At 42.8% G+C, this 21,653-nt stretch overlaps 1 protein-coding gene across 3 annotated transcripts in view; it reads left to right on the top strand.

The window, feature by feature from the left end:
* The window catches only part of LOC135698687 (rho GTPase-activating protein gacZ), a 32,568-nt gene extending 11,871 nt beyond the window's left edge, over window positions 1-20,697 (top strand). For 2 of the 3 annotated variants that reach the window (XM_065218766.1, XM_065218765.1), the window contains exons 2-4: window positions 7,659-8,415; window positions 17,854-18,213; window positions 18,277-20,697. In XM_065218766.1, coding sequence (XP_065074838.1) covers window positions 8,395-8,415; window positions 17,854-18,213; window positions 18,277-19,968 — 2,073 coding nt within the window. In that variant the 5' untranslated portion in view covers window positions 7,659-8,394 and the 3' untranslated portion in view covers window positions 19,969-20,697. The remainder of the gene's footprint in view (window positions 1-7,658; window positions 8,416-17,853; window positions 18,214-18,276) is intronic. The other variant, XM_065218764.1, reaches the window with a different exon arrangement.
* The last annotated feature ends 956 nt before the right edge of the window (window positions 20,698-21,653 follow it).

Raw genomic sequence — 21,653 nt, 5'->3', positions numbered from 1 at the left:
GATGCTATCCGCACAAATGTTGCATCAACTATTCTGTAATATCTGGGACACCGTGACTTTTCCAGCCGACTGGATGCAGGGCATCTTAGTGAAGGTCCCAAAGAAGGGGGATCTGATTGTGTGCGACAATTGGCGACGTATCATGTTACTGTGTATTGTTCTCAAAGTTCTGTGCAAAGTTATCCTGAATCGGATACAGGAGAAGATCGACGCGACTCTCCGACGGCAGCAGGCAGGATTCCGTGCCGGAAGATCTTGTGTGGACCATATTGTCACGCTCCGCATCATCCTGGAGCAGGTCAATGAATTCCAAGAGTCCCTTTATTTGGTATTCATTGACTACGAAAAAGCTTTCGACCGTTTTAATCACGAGAACCAGTGGGGCGCCCTGAGACGCAAGGGAGTCCCGGATAAAATCGTCAACCTCATCGAAGCGCAGTATGAGGCTTTCACGTGCAGAGTTCTGCATAACGGAGCCTTGTCCGACCCTATCCGGGTAGTCGCTGGTGTGAGACAAGGATGTATACTATCACCGCTACTATTTCTCATCGTAATCGACGAGATCATGGTAGGTGCAATTGACCGTGTACCCACAGACAAACAGACGTAACTCTTTGAAAAACTTGTTCTTGAAAACATAGTATCTCAAAACATATAACCTCAGTAACGACATCTATCTGGCTTCTCGCGGAAAACAAGCTTGCTCGTTAACTCGTAAACAATATTGCATAAAATTTCTATAGAATATATAGAAACGTCAAAGTGATCCGATGCCAGCGCTGCGGCGAGTAGTTCGCGGAACTGATAATATTCAAATCAACCGTTAAATGCATGAACGAAGATACACAATGAAGAGTAACGTCTGTTTGTCTGTGGTGTACCGAACCATGGAGCATCTCAACGACTTCGATTTGGCTGATGATGTTGCTCTACTAGCACAACGGCGCTCTGATATGCAGAGTAAACTCAATGACCTAGCCGAACACTCCTCTGCGGCGGGTCTCACCATCAACGTCAACAAGACCAAATCGTTGGATATCAACACGGGCAACCCTTCCAACTTTACGTTAGCGGGGCAAGCAGTGGAGAAGGTCGAAAGTTTCCAATATCTTGGCAGCCAAATAGCGTCGGACGGCGGGACCAAGAGCGACATAGGTGCACGAATCAAGAAGGCTAGGGCTGCCTTTGCGAGTTTACGAAACGTATGGAGATCCAACCAGATAAGTCAACGCACCAAAATCCGAATTTTCAACTCGAACGTGAAATCTGTGTTGTTATACGCCAGCAAGACGTGGTGTGTATCAGCGGAGAACACTCAAAAGCTGCAGGTCTTCATCAACCGATGCCTGCGGTATATAATTCGTGCCTGGTGGCCTCACAACTGGATCTCGAATGCCGAGCTCCATCGTCGATGTCGTTAAAAGCCGATAGCAACAGAAATTTGAGAGCGAAAGTGGAGGTGGGTCGGCCACACACTTCGACGAGGCGGAAACGAAATCTGCAAGCAAGCGCTGGATTGGAATCCGGCAGGACATCGCAGCAGAGGCAGACCCAGGGGCTCATGGCGGCGGAGCCTCAATAAGGAAATTAAGCAAGTCGATAGGAATCTTACTTGGGCCCAGGTCAAGGCAAAAGTGAGCAGCCGCCCAGGATCGAAGTCTTTCACGTTGGCCCTTTGCACCGCTGGTGGTGCACAGGACCCTTAAGTAAGTAAGTAAGTTATTGAGCGGAAGCGGTGCTAGGTTCGGAACATGTCGATGGAGCTTGGGTACAGGAGGCGAACGATGATTACGGAGGCGATCGAGCTGGTTGTTGATTGTAGCCTTCCGACGGATATTAATGAACTCCACTCGCTTGGGACACCCGCGATGGGAGGCTTGATGGTTTCCACCGCAATTGACACACGTTGGCTCGATGTCATCAACTTGCTCACAGGACGCAGTTGAGTGAGTTCCAGCACACTTGCCGCAGTTTGTCTTCATATGGTAGTTTTTGGTGCCACGGCCATAGGAGAGGCAATTCATACACTGCGTGCCATCACGATGTTGGGGTTTGTAATGCTCCCAACTGATGATGACCTGAAACAGGTCCCGGATTTTGGATCTTAGAGCCGCAAGACTGGTGGATCCCTTCGTGAAGTGCACCAGAAGCAACTGGTCACGAAAGCTGGTATTGTTGTTGGAACGCCGGTTCTTCTGGTACATGGCCTCAGGTTTGAGCCCAAGCCGCTCCAGCTCGGATTCCACCGCAGCCGCCTCGAATGGACAGGAAATAGAAATAAGTCTAGTTATTTGAATTTAGAATAACAAATTCATTTCAGCGGCGCCGGTTGTGTAGTGGTAAGCGTGATTGCCTCTCACCCCAGCAGGCCTGGGTTCACTCCCAGTTGGCGCCGCCGGGGTGTTCTGAGGCATAACACATCTCTGATCATGCCTTCCTTCGGAAGGGAAGTATAGCCGTTGGTCCCCGGTTCAGGAGTTGGTAGCATTGGCATCTCAGCACGGAAAACAAGATCGACGGAAAACAAATCAAGGAAAAAAAAAGTATGACACAGAATATAGTATAAAACAGCATCACTGCAGTTTCAGGGCTATAAATATCCAATTCCGGCAAGACCAAGCAAGGATGAAAAATATTAATGAATAACAAGCAGAGACAAAGCGGATCAAACGGTATCAAGATCCTGGACCAGCATTTGGGTATTAGTCGATGCAAGATGTGGATGAACGGATTAAAAGTAGGAAGTTGAGATCAGAAAGACAAAGAAGAACAGTTAGACGAGCTCAGTACTCAACAGCGACTGCTGGCATTAGGAAGCTACTGAAGGTCTATGGCTGCTTCTACTATCGCCGGTGAGAATTTACGGTCGCATCCTTCGCGATTGCCCGAGTAGCATGATGATAATGTAGAGGCACACCTTCCAATTTCCGGTTGAGTACTTGTCTCATGGGTGGACAACTTCTGCCATCAGTCACCCTTATCCTTCTCGTGGAGGGGCAGTACTTCAAGATTGGCAATGGTCATCGTATACGGGCTAACAGTTCCAGCAGTGGCCGACGATCTAGCGCTTGTAAATCTTCTCATTCTTTTGGCACCGTTGAACCACAAACGAAGTGACAGACGACTAACTGGCGAAGAAATCCATTTAAATGGTTCACTGTAATAGAATTTTCTTGGAAGCTTGTGCCATCATCCACCAGATGGGTTAGTTTTTTTGTTTTGATTTGAACAAAGTTGATTTTGTGTACAATGATTCTTTGACAGTGTGCAAAGAGTGCGTATCATTTTGACATTTTTTTATGCATTTCAGTTTTGAGTGAAAATGCTAGTTCAATCTAGTAGTAGTGTTGCCATGTGGTACAATCCAGTAGTAGTGGTGTTGCCATGTGGTACACTGAAAAATTGCAATAGCAGGTTAGTCACCAAAGTTTTCGAGCCGCTCCGTCTGTCACTTCGTTTGTGGTTGAACCAAGAGGAATAAATGTTGTACAAAACAAAAAGACTCACATGCGTGTTAGTTGATGCTCGTTTTACTTATAAACATGACAGGCACAATGATTGCCTTCGTATATACTATGCAATATGTACACACATAGTTCGTTTAATGATCCGTGAGAACTTGACAAGGTAAACAAATAGTCTCAAAAGTCATAACTGCAGGATTGCCAAACTCATGGGTTACTGAGACTGACAGCTTGATTGCTACACTTCGGCACATTCGGCACAACGCAGGGCACAGATTTCAGCATAGATAAAATACTCGGCACAGATTGAGATGTTCAGAGTTGAGTACCCGTTGAAATTTAAGTTAACTTAAGTAAGTTATGAAGTAATCAAATTGGGTTGTTAGAGGAATGCTTAAATAGAACAGCAAATAAAGTAGAAGAGTCTGTGCCTAGGGGCACGAACGGAAGCTAGACGTAGGACCGCTAGGACATTTAGTACTTAACTCTTTCCGTTTTTGAATTGGTGGCCCTGAAAAGGCCCGGTTGTTTTTCAAATGGTGGCCACACCAGTGCAAGTCGATGCCGACCGGATGACGGCAGCCTAGTCATGCTGCCTCTTAAGGCCGGCGCACAATAGATACGTTTTCAGGTTTTTTGACAGTTAGTCCATGCATTCCCTAATAAAAATAACCATAAACGAACGATAGCCCAAATCATTGAACTATTCCACAAATTTTTTGGATGATACCCAGAACACGTCGTTAAGCAAATTAACCATACAATTTTTATTAGGGTTATCTGTCAAAAAACCCGAAAACGTATCTATTGTGCACCGGCTTTTACGGGAAGCCTTTCCTCTGGTCAATGTTGGTGTTTTCGTCGTCGTCGTCGTCTTCGTATTGGTGCGATGCGTGCTGTTCCACTCATACGTCTTGTCAGCCGCATATCCGTCCGTTGCTCGAAAGCAAATGATGAAGAAAACGATATGGCAAGCGTTTTTATTATCGCTGCTTTTCTCACCCCTTCCTTTCATTGCTGAAATGGTGAGCGGTCAACCGAGCATTGAGCTCGCTCATGTGAGCATATGCAATGTGTCGTGTGTTCGATTTGTGCTCTATCGTTGCGTCCGTGTTTAGGATTTTTCGTTAAATGTTTGCATTTTGATTTTTTAATGTGACCTTCAGTATAGAAATTAAAGACGTAGTCCTACGTCAAAAGGTTATCTTTCATTTAATTCCACTTAATTAATTTTGGTATCCATGGCAGATACGAATAACGACTACAATGTGCAGTCTTCATCAGTGTCATTCCCACTAAAGACTTATCAAAATCTTACCAACAATCAATACGAAACTAACGATTTTAAATTGGCTGACTACTTGACTAGCCTATTGGTCCCAAGCAAACGATTAACTTACTCCATTCTAGTCGAAATTCTAGTGCTACACAATGTTTGTTTTGATTCGCTTTGAAAGTTTGACAGATACAATGAGGGGTTATTGGTTTTTCCTATGTTTCGAGGGGTGAATCGTTTACCTTGGGACCGAAGCGAGTACCAGAGCTGAGCCAAAAAGTTGAGTACGTTATTTCGGGACCTTCTTGTCTTAGAGTTACCTCTATGATCTAACCCCCTTAAGAACTCATCCTCTAGGTAAAAATGTCAAATAAATAAGTTAAATAAGTTTTAGTTGAAAGCCACTTGTCTGTCATAGTTCTGCAACATAAAGATTTGTAATGTCAGGTACACCTTAATTTATAAAGTTGATTTGCCATGATTAACATAAGTTTCCAAACATGTGAATTTATGACGGAACTGATTTTCTAATTTCTAAAATTGAATCTGAATGTGAGGATTTATTGAACAACCACTTAAGTTAAAAAAAAAATTAATTAATTGTTCATTTTGGAGTTAAATTTCTAAACCATTTATTCTGCTACAAATTCATAATCAAGGGGTAAGACAGCTCCTAATCATGATCAATTTTAGAGTTGCTTTTGAGGCACCTCGAGTAACTCACATTGCTCAGTGAGCAAGATCACTGTCATTTGCATTCTCACTTTTCACATCACAGCAACATATGAAGGTGCAAATAAAGCCCTACAGTAAAAGTATGGACGACTGTCACCACAAAACTGAAAAAAAGCTGTTCCAATCGAGCAAAGCGGTGCATTTTGACGGTTCGATTGGAACAACTTTTGACAGACGTCCATACTTTTACTGTAGGGCTTTAGGTGCAAAGCCGAAAAGCTGCTGTCAGGCAAAACATCAACAAACAACCGACTTGATGTGGTAGAAGAACTCGATCCGCCTGACCAAATACTCCAGATCCGGCAAATTATACGAACTCCGCCGTCCTCCGATACTCGTCGAAGTGATCCCGTTCCCATCGCTCAACAGCCTGCCGCTAGATGAAACTGCGATCGTGAAATGGGCCGTTAGCTGCGATACACCACCGAAATTCTGCTGCGGCCGTCGAAGGAAGTCTCCGTTTTTAAACTATTATTCATTATATTCGGAGCATATTTCGTTCCCCGGTTTCTCGTCAGCAAAATCTATACCGACGATCCTGTACTTGGTTGGATCGGATTTACTCTTGAGAATCTTCAGATCGCCAAGAACCCTTTCCTTCCACTCTTTCTGGACCATCTGCAGTAGCTTGGAGCGAACGCAGAACATTTGTTCTTCGTCTTCTTCACCGGCTTTCACTTCGATTTCGTCGGGTAGATCGATGATGGGTTTGATGTCCGGATGAGGATCGTACTCACCGGAAACATTTGGCAACTGTGTCTTCATCGTCTTTCTCCTCTTCGACTTCAGCAGTGTCGACTGTGTGGATGCTCTGGCTGAACATTCTGCGGTAGTGGTTGGCAGCGTTTCCTTCGGAGCTGGAATTGGGAATCGGATGTTAATCGGTTTTTATCCAACAGGGAAGATATTTCCCATGTATGCCAGTGATTTTCCACAACGATTTCACGTTCTCCTCGGTGGACATCTGAAAACGATTCCTGTGGTTATTTTACGAGAACAAATCGCATTTGTCCACCTACCTACAGTTAATTCACATTCAACGTTTTGAAACGGAACATTTTGGGAAATACAAACAAAAAGCACTTCCAAAACAATAACAGCAGCAACAGCAGCCAATCGACATAGAGAAGCAGATGAAAATCCATGCCAATGCGCCCCCTTTCGAAACTTTTCCAGCATCGTTCAAGCCATTTTCTGAACAAAATCTGGAATTCACATCGTTTCAATAGCCGAACAATTCTATTTTGTTTACAAACAAGACTTACGTCTAATATGTGAAAGGGATAAACGGAGTAACCAGACAAAAAAATCAATGAAGGTCGACTAAATTTTGAGATACAGTGAGTTACTCGCGAGTAACTCACTGCAAAAAAGCAACTCAGAGTAAAGATGTCTCACCCCTTGTTCATAATATATGTATAGTTTTAAATGGAGCAGCAAAAATATTCTCGTAGTTCTGCGTAAACAATGTGGTCGTGCTTTGCGCTTTCATTAAATTCATTTCCGGAATTGATCAAATTTAGGTCATTTAAATTAATTAACAGCCATTTTCCTGGCTACTTTTTCCATAATATGCCAGGACTCGCTTGAACTCACAGAAATTTTTCGAATATCAACAACAGTAAAGGCCGGCGCACAATAGATACGTTTTCGGGTTTTTTGACAGATAATGCATGGGCTAACTGTCAAAAAACCTGAAAACGTATCTATTGTGCGCCGGCCTTAAAAACAATGCGTGCGCGTAACAGTACAGCCAGATATTAAATATTCCGTGAAAAAACACTTCATTTCAATTTGCAAAAAAAAAACACAATTAGACTGAACACTGTAATTAATTGTAATTGACTTAAGACTCATTGTTAATAAAAGTTATTAATCTATTGACAACCAGCCAAAAATCTTATTCTTTCTTATCATTTACATGGAGCGGACTGCTGGAAAGATTATAATCGTATTTTAAGAGTCTTATACATTATATAAATTCTGAATATCTTTATCTAATCTTACACATCTCGGGTGGCTGCTATGTGAAATATTTCGGAACCGTCTGGCAACACTGAATTTCTAATTTTTCCGTTCCATCCGTCCTGAAGCTCGTGTCTAAAGTTCCACCCATTCCACAATGTTAAACAGTTAAATTGTTCTGTAATCTGAAACCAATCTGTCGATTTCTCTCGAATCAGCGCTAAAACATTCGAAGGATATCGCATCGAACAGCGAAAGAAGAACTCTCCAACTCGTCGAGTGCTCGCCTCGTCACAGGCAAAAGCTGCTGAATAAAGCCATTTTCCCATCCCTTGCTCGAGAGGAAAAACAAAGAAAAACAAAGTGCACACAACAACAACAACAAAAAAAAAAGAAGTGAGAAGGCCATATCCTGCGTGGTGATGAGCTCGGATGGTGCAGAAACTGGTGCTAGTGGTGCTGGTGGCGATGGTGGTGTGACGAAAAATAATAATCTCAGCCATCAACTTGGTGGGGGATAGAATCAGTGCAAGGCCTGCTGAGGAAGAAATTGTGGTGTGTCGTCCGACAGACGTCAATTCGGTGGACGCTCGCTGTGTGAAAATTGCCACCCCATCCTTGCCGTCATCGTATTTATAGTTCGCTCCTCGTGGTGACGACCCTGTCCGTGTGAGTGTGTGTGAGTGACTAAAAGGAAAAATGTGCGCCGCTGCAGAAAGTCGCCTGCTAAATGAAAACAGAACTGACTTGGAGGTACCGCGGAAGTAACAGTTAATAGCGGAACCAAAACACAAGGACATTTCCTCGAACAAAGAGAGAGAGGAGAAAGAAGAAAAAAGCAGAGTCGAGATCTGAGGAGTAGATTAAAATAAACCACATAAACAAAACGGGAAAAGTTTCGCTTTGCTTCGGGAGGAAAGCGAGTAGCGGAAGGCGGCCAAAATTAATCTCCAAATGCACAGAAAAGATTCAGTCGTAAATAGAACATCAGTTTTTCGTCCTCCGATCAATTTCCCGCATCAATCAAGTGTCACCTGATTTGGATGTTTCGTTTCGTTTCGTTTGTTTTCGTTCTTCTCTGTCACCGACACCGCCGCCACGGTTTTTGATGCACTATTTGCTTGTTTTTCGATTTGATTGATAGAGAAAAGGGTAAATTTTCCCTTTGGAATGTGACAAGTTTGGACTGCTGCAGTGAAGAGCAGTTTTTCAATCATCATCATCATCACCAACAAACCCGCATGTTGTCCGTTGTCATCAGTTTAATTTCCGTGTCATTCAAATTCATGAAAGCATATATACTAAAATTCAATGTCAATATTGTTTGTCACCCCCCTTGCATCGTTGTCAGCTTGGGTTGTAATTTTTCTACGAGTACCGCAGTCCTAAAATTAGGCGTCACAAAACAAGTTTGATGGAACTTCATCAACAAAAGCTCCATTTTTGTTGAATTAAGCATATCATTCGAGCAGTTTAAAATTACGTTTCCTACCACTTGAATTTTTTCGTGGAATAAAAACCTCAAGAAAATAGGGTCTTATTTATGCTAAACTTGACAAATCGGAATTTTAGTGCTTCACATGGATCTTATGAAAAAAAAAAATCCGTCCGGAGACTACCGTAGAGTTCTACCAACCGGTGTAAACTAACGATTTTAAATTGGCTCACTACTTGACTAGCCTAATGGTCCCAAGCAAATCGATTAACGTAACCTATTCTAGTCGAAATTCTAGTACTACACTATGTTTGTTTCGATTCGCTATGAAAGTTTGCCAGATAAAATGAGGGGTTCGTGGATTTTCCTATGTTTCGAGGGGTGCATCGATTAGCTTGGGACGGAAGAGAGTACTAGAGCTGAGCCAAAAAGTTGAGCACGTTTCTTCGGGACCTTCTGGTCTTAGAGTTACCTATATGGTTCTACCACCAGTATGAAAATTGGATGAATGCTACAAAAAACAAAGTGTGCATTGACAATCTTAAAATTTGTTTTCTGGTATTTGAATTCCTTCTGCTTGGAATTAATCCGTAAAACGGAACTAAATCTCTGAAAGCACAAATTCTTAAACTCGCTGGTAGAAGGTCATCCCAACACTACTCGACAATGTGATTAATTAACCACTTCATTCGAGCAGTTAAAATGACGTTTACTACCACTTGAACTTCGTAATACACTCTTCTCCCGAATAACGCGAACTCAGTCTACACGAATACCATTTACGTTGGAATGATTCCGTTTACGCGAGGGAATCACGTAAATGGAGTACACGTAGCATATGGTATTTGACCTAATAGGGACCCACATGGAATATCTCACGATCCTGGACAAATAGAAGGTTACTGTCTTCGGCGAAGTTGTTCAGTGGATCAAGACCTAAGGTTGGTGGACAGAAGTTCGGAATTAATGATGCCCTTGTTTGTGTGATATCTTGAAATCCTTGCCATCTAGGAAGTTGCTTTCTTCGGCGAAGTTGTTCAGTGGATCAAGACCAATATGGATGGAATATGGATATTTTCGGAATCGAGATGACGTCTTAAACCAGTAAATCGATTTACGACACCATCTTGAAATCAAAGATGGAGGCTGCCGATTTCAGAAAAAGTTAGAAATACTGCAAAATACCCTTCAATATGGGTATTCTCGGAATCGGGATGACGTCTAGAGACCGAAAATCGATGTCCAAGATGGTGGCTCTCAAATTCGGAAAAGCTGCCAAATACCCTACAATATGGGTATTTTCGGAACAAGTACTACAATTAATGTCTGACGCCATTTTTTAATGCAAGATGGCGGCCTCTCTCCTCTCCAGAAAAAACTGTCAAATATCCAATAATATGGATTTTTTTAGATGACATGTAGATGTCGAATATCAATGTCCGACGCCATTTTGAAATATAAGATGGCGGCTTCCGGTTTCAGAAAAGGATAGAAATACTGTCAAATACCCTTCAATATGAGTATTTTTAGAAAAGAAATGACAAGGAACTTTCTATTGGAATGTTAAGTAACTTTCGATGGGAAGCTCAAGGAGCAATCGACGGGAAATTCAAGAATCTTCCTACGAGAAGATCAAGGAACTCTCAACAGGTAGCTCAAAGAACTCTTGACAAAAAGTTCGAGAAACCTACGACGGGAAATTCAAAGAAATTCCAAAGGGAAATTCAATAAACCTCTGACGGCAAAATCAAGCAACTCCTGACGTGTAATTCATAGATCTACCCATGGAAAATTCAAGGAGCTATTGACGAGAAATTCAAGGATCTTCCGACGAGAGTTTCTGGGAACAAGCAATGGGTAGTTGAAGGAACTCTCGACGGGAAGGTTGCCGAGAGTTCCTTTAACTACCCATTGAATTTCCCATAGGAAGATCTATGAATTTCCCGACAATAGGTCCTTGAATTTGCTATCGGTAGATCTCTGAATTTTGCGTCAAGAGTTCCATGAATAATAATAATAAATAATAATAATAATAATAATTTCCCGTCAGGAGTTTCTTGATTTTCCCATCAGAAGTTTATTTTATTTCACGTTAGAATTTCTTGGAATTTCCCATCGTAAGTTTATTGAACTTTTTGTCGAGAGTTTCTTGAACTACCAGTTGAAGGCTCTTTGATCTTCTCGTAGGAAGATCCATGAATTTTCCATCGAAAGATACTTGAACTTACCATCGGACTTTCGTTGAATTTTCCGTCGGAGGTTTCTTAAATTCGATTGCTCCTTGAACTTCCCATCGAAAGTTCCTTAACATTTCTGTAGAAAGTTCCTTGAACATTCCGTAGGAAGTTTTTTTAACTTCCCGGTGAAAGACCTTTGAATTTCCCGTGAGAAGTTCATGAACTACCCGTCGGAAGTTCATTGAACTTTCCGTCAAATGTTCCTTGAACTTTCCGTCGAAAGCTCTTTGAACTTCTCGTATAAAGTTCCTTGAAGTTTAAAGAATTTCCCGTCAGAGATTCCTTGAAAGAGGTTTCTTGAATTTGTCATCGAATGTTCTTTGAGCTTTCCACCAAAAGTTACTTGAATTTTCCGTCCTAAGTTGCTTAAACTTTTCATCGAGAGTTCCTTGAACTACCCGTTGAAAGTTATGGAAGATCCATGAATTTGTCGTCAAAAGTACCTTGAACCTCCCACCGGACGTTACTTAAATATCCCGGCGGATGTTCCTTAATCTTCCCCCATCGGAAGTTCCGATGTTAAATTCAACGAGAATTCCTACGAGAAGATCAAGGAACTCTCAACGGGTAGTTCAAAGAACTCTCGACAAACTTACGGGGAACTTACGACGGGAAATTCAAGGAAATTCCAACGGGAAATTCAATAAACCTCTGACGGGAAAATCAAGAAACTCCAGACGGGAAATTCAAAGAACTCTTGACGTGAAATACATAGATCTACCGATGGCAAATTCAAGGAGCTATTGACCAGAAATTCATAGATCTTTCGATGGGAAATTCAAGGATCTTCTGGGAACATTCAATGGGTAGTTAAAGGAACTCTTGGCGGGAAGTTCACGAAATTTACTACGGGATGTTCAAGAAACTTTCGAGGGAAAGAACTTTCAACGGGAAATTCAAGGAATCTCTGGCTGGAACATCATGAAACTGCTGATGGGAAGTTCAAGAAACTCTTGAAAGGAAACTCAACGATCTGACCATGGGATGCTCATGAAGCTTTCGTCGGGAGGTTTAAGGAACTACTGGTGAGATGTGCATGGAATTTCCGATGAGGAAGATGAAGGGACAGCCGGTGGGATATTTAAGGAACGTTTGGTGGGATGTTCAAGGTACTTTTGACGACAAATTCAAGGATCTTCCGTAACTTTTGATGGGTAGTTCAAGGAACTCTCGATGAGAAATTCAAGCAACTTACGACGGGTAATTCAAGTAGCTTTTGGCAGAAAGCTCAAAGAACTTTCGATGACAAATTCAAGGAACCTCAGACGGGAGAAATTCTAGAAACTTCTGACAGGAAATTCAAGGATCTTTCGATGAGAAATTCAAGAATCTACCGACGGGTAATTCATGGAACCTTCAACTGGAAAATCAATAATCTGTTGACGGAAAGCTCAAGGAACTCTTGTAGGGAAACTTAAGTAGCTATCGATGGGAAGTTAAAGGAACTTACGACGGGAAATTCAAGGAACTTTCAACGGAAAACTCAAAGAACTTCCGACGCAAAATTTAAAGAACCTCTGACGGGATAATCACGAAACTGCTGACAGGAAATTCAAGGAACTCTTGGCAAAAAATTCAAGGATCTACCGATGAGAAATTCAAAGATCTTCCGAAAGGAAATTCAAAGATTTTCCGATGGGATATTTAAGGATTTTCCTACGGAATGTTCTGGGAACTTTCAACGACAAGTTCTAGGAACTTTCAACAGGAAGTTCAATAAACTTACGACGGGGAATTCAAGAAACATTCGATGGAAAGCTCAATGAACTTTCAAAAGGAAATTAAAGGAACTTTCTACGGGAAGTACAGCTTGAACAGTTCTTTAAACTTCCCGTAGGAAAATCATTGAATTTCCCATAGGAAATTTCTTTACTTTTCCGTTGGAGGAAGTTTCAACTGGTAGTGCAAGGAACTTTTCACGAGAAGTTCAATGAGCTTTCAACGGAAAGTTCAAGAAACGTTTGACGTTTGACGGAATGTTCAAGGAACTTCTGATGGATAGTTCAAGAACTTTGGATGGGAATTCAAGCATCTTTCAACTTGAAGTTCAAAACACATCCTACGGGTTTAAGGTTTAAGGAACTTTCGATGGGAAGTTCAAGGAGTTATAGACGGGAAATTCAAGAACCCTCCAACGGAAAATTCAAAGAACCTCTGACGGGAAATTCAACGAACTTCCGATAATAATTTTAAGGATCTTCCTTTGGAAAATTCATGGTTCTTACTGTGGATATATCAAGGAACTTTAAACGAGTAGTTCAAGGAACTTACGACGGGGAATTCAAGAAACTTTTGATGTAAAGCCCAATAAATTTTCGACGGAAAATTCAAGGAACCCCTGGCTGGAACATCAAGGATCTTTCGACTGGAAATTCAAGGATCTTTCTACGGGAAGTAAAGCTTGAACAGTTGTTTAAACTTCCGGTAGGAAAATTTTTGAATTTCCCAAAGGGAATTTCTTTACTTTTCCGTTGGAGGAAGTTTCGACGGGTAGTGCAAGGAAATTTGGACGAGAAGTTAAACGAGCTCAACTAGGAACGTTTGACAGAATGTTCAAGGAACTTCTGATGGGTAGTTCAAGAACTTCGGATGGGAAATTCAACGATCTTTCAACTTGAAGTTCAAAAAATTTTCTACGGAAAGTTTACGGAACTTTAGATGGGAAGTTCAAGGAGCTATAGACGGGAAATTCAAGAAACCTCTAACGGAAAATTCAACGAACTTCCAAAGGGAAATTCAAGGATCTTCCTATGGAAAATTCACGGATCTTCCTACGGGAAATTCAATGGACCTCTGGTAGGAAAATCAAGGATCTCCAATGGGAAATTCAAGGATATTCCGACGGGAGGTTTTAGGAACATTGAATGGGTAGTTAAAGGAAATCTCGACGGGAAGTTCAAGGTACTTCCGATAGGGAGATGAAGGAACAGCCGGTGGGATATTTAAGGAACGTCCGGCAGGAAGTTCAAGGAACTTCTGGAGGATCTTCCGATGGGATCAAGGATCTTCCTACGGGATGGTAAAGCAACTTCCTTAGGGAATTTAAAGTAATTTTCTACGGGTAGTTCAAGAAACTCTCGATGATAAGTTAAAGGAACTTACGATGGGAAATTCAAGGAACTTTTGGCGGAAAGCTCGAAGAACTTTCGATGGCAAACTTCTGACATGAAATTCAAGGATCTTTCGATGGGAAATTAAAGGATCCTCTGACTGGAAAATCAAGAAACTGCTGACGGGAAGTTAAAAAAAAACTCTTGAAGGGAAACTCAAGCAGCTGCCTTTGGGAAGTTCAAGGAACTTGCGTCGGGAAGTCCATGGATCTTTTAACGGAAAACTCAAAGAACTTCCGATGGGAAATTTAAAGAACCTTTGACAGGAAAATTACTCTTGTAAGGAAACTTAAGTAGCTTTCGATGGGAAGTTCAAGGAACTTACGACGGTAAATTCAAGGAACTTTCAACGGAAAACTCAAAGAACTTCCGACGCAAAATTTAAAGAACCTCTGACGGGAAAATCACGAAACTGCTGACAGGAAATTCAAGGAACTCTTGGCAAAAAATTCAAGGATCTACCAATGAGAAATTCAAGGATCTTCCTAAAAGAAATTCAAGGATATTCTAATGGGAAATTTTAGGTTTTTTCCTACGGGATGTTCTGGGAACTTTCAACGAGTAGTTCAAGGAACTTTCGACTTATAAACTTACGACGGGGAATTCGAGAAACTTTCGATGAAAAGCTCAATGAACTTTTGACGGAAAATTCAAGGATCTTTCTACGAGAAATACAGCTTGAACAGTTCTTTAAAGTTCCCGTAGGAAAATCCTTGAATTTTCCATACGAAATTCCTTTACTTTTCCGTTGTAGGAAGTTTCGACGGGTAGTGCAAAGAACGAGAAGTTCAACGAGTTTTCAACTGAATGTACAAGAAACGTTTGACGGAATGTTCAGGGAACTTCTGATGGGTAGTTCAAAAACTTCGGATGGGAAATTCAAGGATCTTTCAACTTAAGGTCAAAAAACTTCCAACGGGAATTTAAGGAACTTTTGATGGGAAGTTCCTGAGAAATTCAAGAAAGCTCCAACGGAAAATTCAAGGAACTTCCAAAGGATAATTCAACGATCTTCCGATGGTAATTTTAGGGATCTTCCTATGGAAAATTCATGGATATTCCTGCGGAAAGATCAAGGAATTTTCAACCGGTAGTTCAAGGAACTTACGACGGGAGGTTCTGGGAACATTCAACGGGTACTTAAAGGAACTCTCGACAGAAAGTTCAAGGAACTTTCGATAGGGAGATGAAGAAGCAGCCGGTGGGATGTTAAAGGATCGTCTGGCAGGAAGATGGAGGAACTTCTGAAGGATCTTCCTACGGGATGGAAAATGAACTTCGTAAGGAAATTTAAAGTATCTTTCTACGAGTAGTTATAGACACTCTCGATGAGAAGGTCAAGGAACTTACGACGGAAAATTCAAGGAACTTCCGACGCAAAATTTAAAGAACCTTCGATGGGAAAATCACGAAACTATTGACAGGAAATTCACGAAACTGAGAAATTCATGGTTTTTCCGATGGGAAACTCAACGATCTTCCTAAAGGAAATTCAAGGATCTTCCGATGGCAAATTTAAGAATTTTCCTACGAGATGTTCTGTAAATTTTCAACGAGTAGTTCAAGGATTTTTCGACATGAAGTTCAATAAACTTACGACGGGGAATTCGAGAAACTTTCGATGGAAAACTCAATGAATTCAAGGAACCCCTGGCTGGAATTTCAAGGATCTTTCGACGGGAAATTCAAGGATCTTTCTACGGGAAGTACTTGAATTTCCCATAGAAAATTCCTTTACTTTTCCGTTGGAGGAAGTTTCGACGGGTAGTGCAAGGAACTTTTGACGAGAAGTTCAACGAGTTTTCAACGGGAAGTTCAAGGAATGATCTAGGAACTTCTGATGGGTAGTTCAAGAACTGGATGGGAAATTAAAGGATCTTTCAACTTGAAGTTCAAAAAACTTCCTACGGAAAGTTTAAGGAACTTTTGATGGGAAGTTCAAAGAGCTATAGACGGAAAATTCAAGGAACCTCTGACGGAAAATTAAAGGAACCTCTGACGGGAAATTCAAGGATCTTCCAAAGGTAATTTTTAAGGATCTTCCTATGTAATATTCATAGGTCTTCCTGCGGATAGAGCAAGGAACTCTCGACGAGAAGTTCAAAGAACTTTCGGCGGAAAACTCAGAGAACTTCCTACGGGAGGTTCTGGAAACATTCAATGGGTAGTTAAAGGAACTCTCGACAGGAAATTCAAGAAACTTCCGATAGGGAGATAAATGAACAGCCGGTTGAATGTTTAAGGATCGTCCGGCAGGAAGTTCAAGGAGGAACTTTCGATGGGATCAAGGATCTTCCTACGGGATGGTAAAGGAACTTCGTAAGGGAAATTAAAGTAATTTTCCACGGGTAGTTCAAGAAACTCTCGATGAGATGTTCAAGGAACTTACGCATATCAGCATATTCTAACTTTCTCATAAGCTCGATTTTCAACTTTTTTCGTAGTGAACGAATTTTAGTAAAATTAGGCGAATATGAAATATGTGTATCATGAATACAAATGAGCAAAATTTCAAAAAGGTGGGTAATTGTATTTCAACAAAATGTGTGTTTTTTTTTTATTATTAAAGGCGTTTTTATAAAATAGCTCTAACTTTTTACCGACTGTTAAATGTATTATGAGAAAAAAAAGTCAAAAATTGAGAAATCTATCTTTTAAAACTGTGCTGTTTTCCATAAATTTAAGGGCAGCTCTACGCTCAATTTTGAGATAACTGTGCATACTCACCAAAGGAATATTAAATCAATTTTTAACCATCAATGGCTTCATTCTCAATGCAATTAACGAATTTGAAGTTACATGAATTTCTTCTAAAACAATATGGTTAGTACATTGCCTTCTTCTTAAGAACCCTCTTGTAGAGAAAACCGACCCACAAAAGCACCACATAGCCAGTATCCTTTGTTTCTTAAATATCTTCATTTCCACATCCCCATCGCAATCAACCACTCGACCTTGAGCCATTCAGCCGTACCGTATTTGAGCGGAAATCATCATCATCAAAGGTCGAAGCCGCATCTCACTTCCTCTCCCATCATGCAACCGCACACCACCATCGCCACCAACACCCCACAGAAGACGATTATTTTCCTTTATTATTATTATTATGCACTTTGTAGCTCATCGGTTCGCCACTATATAGATGTATACGGTTGCACCTCTTTCGGGGCCGAGTATCTCGTTTCGTTCTCCATAACTGCAACTCACCAACACCTGGCAGGATGACGCCACCAGCACCAAACTACACTGCACTGCACTGCACACTGACTGCACCACTACGACCACCGCCCCGCCGCCGATCTCTGATTTCACCATTTTCACCATGTGTTGCCTTGTGTATTTTGGCTTTACTACTCTCTCTCTCTCTCTCTCTCTCTCTCTCTGCCACCCCCTTTTGCATAAATACCGACTGCTGCACCAAAACACTTTACTGCACTCTGCACCCCCAAGCTTCCCCACCACAGTCCTTGATTGATCTACACACGTACCTACCTAATAGTTATTGCTACAAAATGGTTATTAGTTGTATCTATTTCGCAACCTCCGGCAATCCCGTTGCCCCCTGTTCACCTACAACCGCTGGACGACGACGTCAATTCTCATGCTGCTGCTGCTTTTCTCGCCCATCTAGGTGGCTGCGCGTTTCTGCGACGGTGGCCATCGCTGCCACCCACCGAAGGAATGCTGCGCCCAGGGCTGCTGCTACCTGTATGCCCCTCCGAGCGCCCCCCGGACACCGACCCCGGCGACGGACCACGTACTGAATCTGTTCCTGTTCAACCATTGGTACTTTTGGTGCTTCATACTGGCCATCGTGCTGGCCCTGCTCTGTGCCTGTTCCCTGTGGAAGAAACGCCGCCAGCTGTGCGGCTGGGGCTCCCCGGGGCACCATTCCCAGTCGGAGGGTGACTCGGCCGGGTCGTGCTACGCCCCACCCCAGTACAGTCGGTGCAATTCGTTCCACATTCACGCACCGCCACCGTACACGGAGGTAATCAACCAGTGAATCTTCATTCCTTGAAATCATCCAGTAATCCCTTTTTCTTCTTTGCAGGTAACCTCAAAGCCGGACCTATACCCGCTGGTGTTCAGCTACACCGGAGACACTGGAAAGGGTGGAAATGGGGGCGGTGCCAACTACCTGATGGTGCAGTACTTCCGGAACTACATCGTCCGACCGGTGGGATCTCTATCCGGGACCAGTACTGTGGATTCGCTTAGTTCCAGCTTCATCTGTACGGCTAACGAGGCGAACACGTTGATTCCACCGCCTTACTCGCGGGCGGCAAGTCCGGACATGTCGATGACGACCCGCAACTACCTGGGAATGCCCAGGTCTGCCTCGCAGCAAGCTTGTACCCTGGAAGGAATAGGCTCCGGGCATCGACCAAACTCGGTTCCAAATTCAAACTACTACGGAGTGGTTGGAGGATTTATGGGTAGTCATGGATTGGTCATGAGATCATCCGAAAGCACCCAGTTCAACAACAACAGCAATCCAGGCACCGGCAGCGGGGAAGGACGCAGTGCATGCGATGCAAGTGAACAATCCGGAAGCTCGGCACACATGTCCGGATCGCAGAGCGATCACTACCGTTTCAGTGTACATAACAGCACCAACAACAACAACAGTGTTGCCAGCGAAGGGTCCAACCCCATAGGACTGATCTACTCGCAGCATCACGCTGCCTCAACGGTTCAATCAAGCCGGAACAATTCCCTCGAAGGCAGTCTAGATGCTGCGGTGCAGCAAGCACCCAGCGAACAGTCCAACACCATCAACAGCAGTGCAGCTGGCAGCACTGCAAATCCTAATGCAACCACGCACAGAAACAGCCTGACCAACGCCAACATCTACAGCTCGTGCGGATCGATCGGCGGAATCTCGATTACGATTCCAGCCAACTCGGAAAGCGAGTACCAGGATCTGAACGCCCTGCGACGAAGCCTGGAAACGTGCTGCCAGATCCTGCAGCAGCAGCAGAAGCAAGCGCAGTTCCACGCACACCAGCAGCCTTCCTCCGGTTTCATGGCGAACAGCGAAGACTCGCCGATCAACATCGAGCTGGCGAAGAAGTTCGAAGGCCTTCGGAATTCCTACATCGGATCCAACACGGGCTCAAACGTGTCCAGTTTGGCAAACCTGGGAACTCCGGACTCGCCACCTCGGGCCACAAGCCCGACGGTCGAGGTTCGTGAACTACTCGAGCAGATCCGGCAGCTGCAGAACATCAGTGCGAACAACAGCACTAGCGAAGGCATCATCATCATCAATCCACAACTTCCTCCGACGGGAATCGGTGCCTCCAACAATTCCATCAACAACAACAACAGTAGCAACCCGAGCAGTACGGCCACGGCACCTCCAACGAGTCACCTGCGACGACCATCCTCCCTGATCAGCAAGAAGAAGTTCTTCTCCAAAGTCCCGTCGCAGGGTTCGGCCTTGGGTGGCAGCAGTGGCAGTTCCAGTGGTGGACGCAAAGCCATGTACATCCCGATTGCCTCCAATCAAAACAGCGCACCAACGGGACACCGTTCACTGCGGAGTCCGTCAGCGATTGCCAGTGCTGCGGCGGCTGGGCTTCTGGGTCGAGGACGAAGCCGGTGCAGTTGGATCTCCAAGTCAGCCCCGACGACTCCGGGTACTGGGCTGCCACCGGGCGGTGGAGCTTCCGGTGTGATTGGCGACAACAGTCCTCTGCTGTTGAACGAGCAGGATGAGGACGGAGAGCAGAATGTGTAGGGGTGCGGTGAGGAGGATGAGGGGTTCTAGAGAAGCTCAGTTATCCCGGACTGAGCGAGTGAGCGAAGTGTTAGAAGAGTACATCTATTAGGTAATATTAGCGTAAGGGGTTTGAATGGGTTGGGTACGGGTTTGTTCAAGTGTTGCAAGCTTATTTGGACAATCATTTTGTTGGAACTCTTTTGGGGAATTGGTGCGAAGGTTGGCTCCGGGAGTTTGCTGAAATGCTAGAAGAAGGCCCAAAATGAGCCTAAACAAGAAGGAATGGTTCCGGGAATTGTGTCAGTAATTGTAGTCCTCTCCTGTCTCGGGAACAGTATGGTAGTGATATAATTTCGCTGGAAGTCGGTCGTTCAAATTGACGGACGAAAACGTCGCATAGCTATAGTAGGTACTGGATGATGCGGAGATAGACCTCAATATCGAGCAATTTTCGAGAGGTCAAATCGACCCAATTTTTCACACGAAACGAATATTTAATTATTCAAGTATTTAGCCACAGACAAACAGACATAACACATTGAATATTTCTCACTGTAAAACATCGTCGCTAAAACATTACCGCCATCTGTTGAGTACACTGTGGTGGGTAGTACGCTGAACAGATGGCGATAGTGTATAAACGTCAAACGCAAGGGAACTGACTATGCGCGCCACAGGTGGCGGTACTACCAACTACGATACTTTTAAATTGACCGTTAAATGCTTGTTCGATGAACAACTTGCTAGAGTTATGTCTGTTTGTCTGTGATTTAGCCATTCCAAATGGTATAGTGGTTCTCAGAATTTCATACAAATTGGTAGATTTGTTCCTTACTTTCAAAATATTAGATCCGTTTTTTTTTGTCATTAGGTTGACCATGTCCATAATAGGGTGGTCCAAAAAATGATTTTAAATTGCTTTTGATTTCATAAATTCATAACTTTTGAACTACTGGGCTGATTTCACAGATCAAAATATCAAATGAAAGGTAATTAAAAATACGTTCTAAAAACAGTATTATTATATGAAAAAATGGGATTTTGTATTAAAAAACATTGATTGTATTTGTTTTTAAAAGGCTTTCATGGTTTGTAGACAGAGGGACCAATATTTTTTTATATGTTCCTTGAAAATTTAGGCTTTTTTTACATAACATAACAAAAAATCAGCTTTTTTTTTTCGTTTTTGAGTTAATTTTTTTGAAGTTATCAAGCTTGGGGTTTTCGCTCAATACTCCTATGCGACTAGACTACCATGTGTCTCCATTGATTTATAGCGACTCACATTATCTATACTTATTTAAATTTTGGTAAATTCACCCCTTCCGAATAATGCTCTTGGTTTGTGTGGGCGGTGGGCGTGAAAAGGGCCTAACAAGTTGTTTGTCAAAGTTGATAGGCCCTTTTCTAAAGTTACGCGAGCATTACGTCATGTGTTGATTTTTTATCATTTCATACCCATCAATATGGGTATTTTTGAAAATGGGATGACGTCTAGAGGCCGAAAATCGATGTCCGACGCCAGTTTGAAATCTAAGAAGCAGCTTTCAGATTCAGAAAAGGGGGAAATACTGTGAAATTCTCATCAATGTAGGATTTTTTGCAATCGGGATAACGTCTAGAGAATGAAAATTATATCCCACGCCATTTTTAAATCGAAGATGGCGGCTTCCGGTTTAATAGGAAGAGGAAAATACTATCAA

The sequence above is a fragment of the Ochlerotatus camptorhynchus genome, unplaced genomic scaffold, assembly GCF_037179485.1.
Source record: "Ochlerotatus camptorhynchus isolate MF236.1 unplaced genomic scaffold, CSIRO-AGI_Acam_v1.1 ptg000094l, whole genome shotgun sequence".
Classification (NCBI taxonomy): domain Eukaryota; kingdom Metazoa; phylum Arthropoda; class Insecta; order Diptera; family Culicidae; genus Ochlerotatus; species Ochlerotatus camptorhynchus.
Note: the sequence above shows the minus strand (reverse complement) of the source record. Positions and strands in the feature narration are given on the sequence as shown.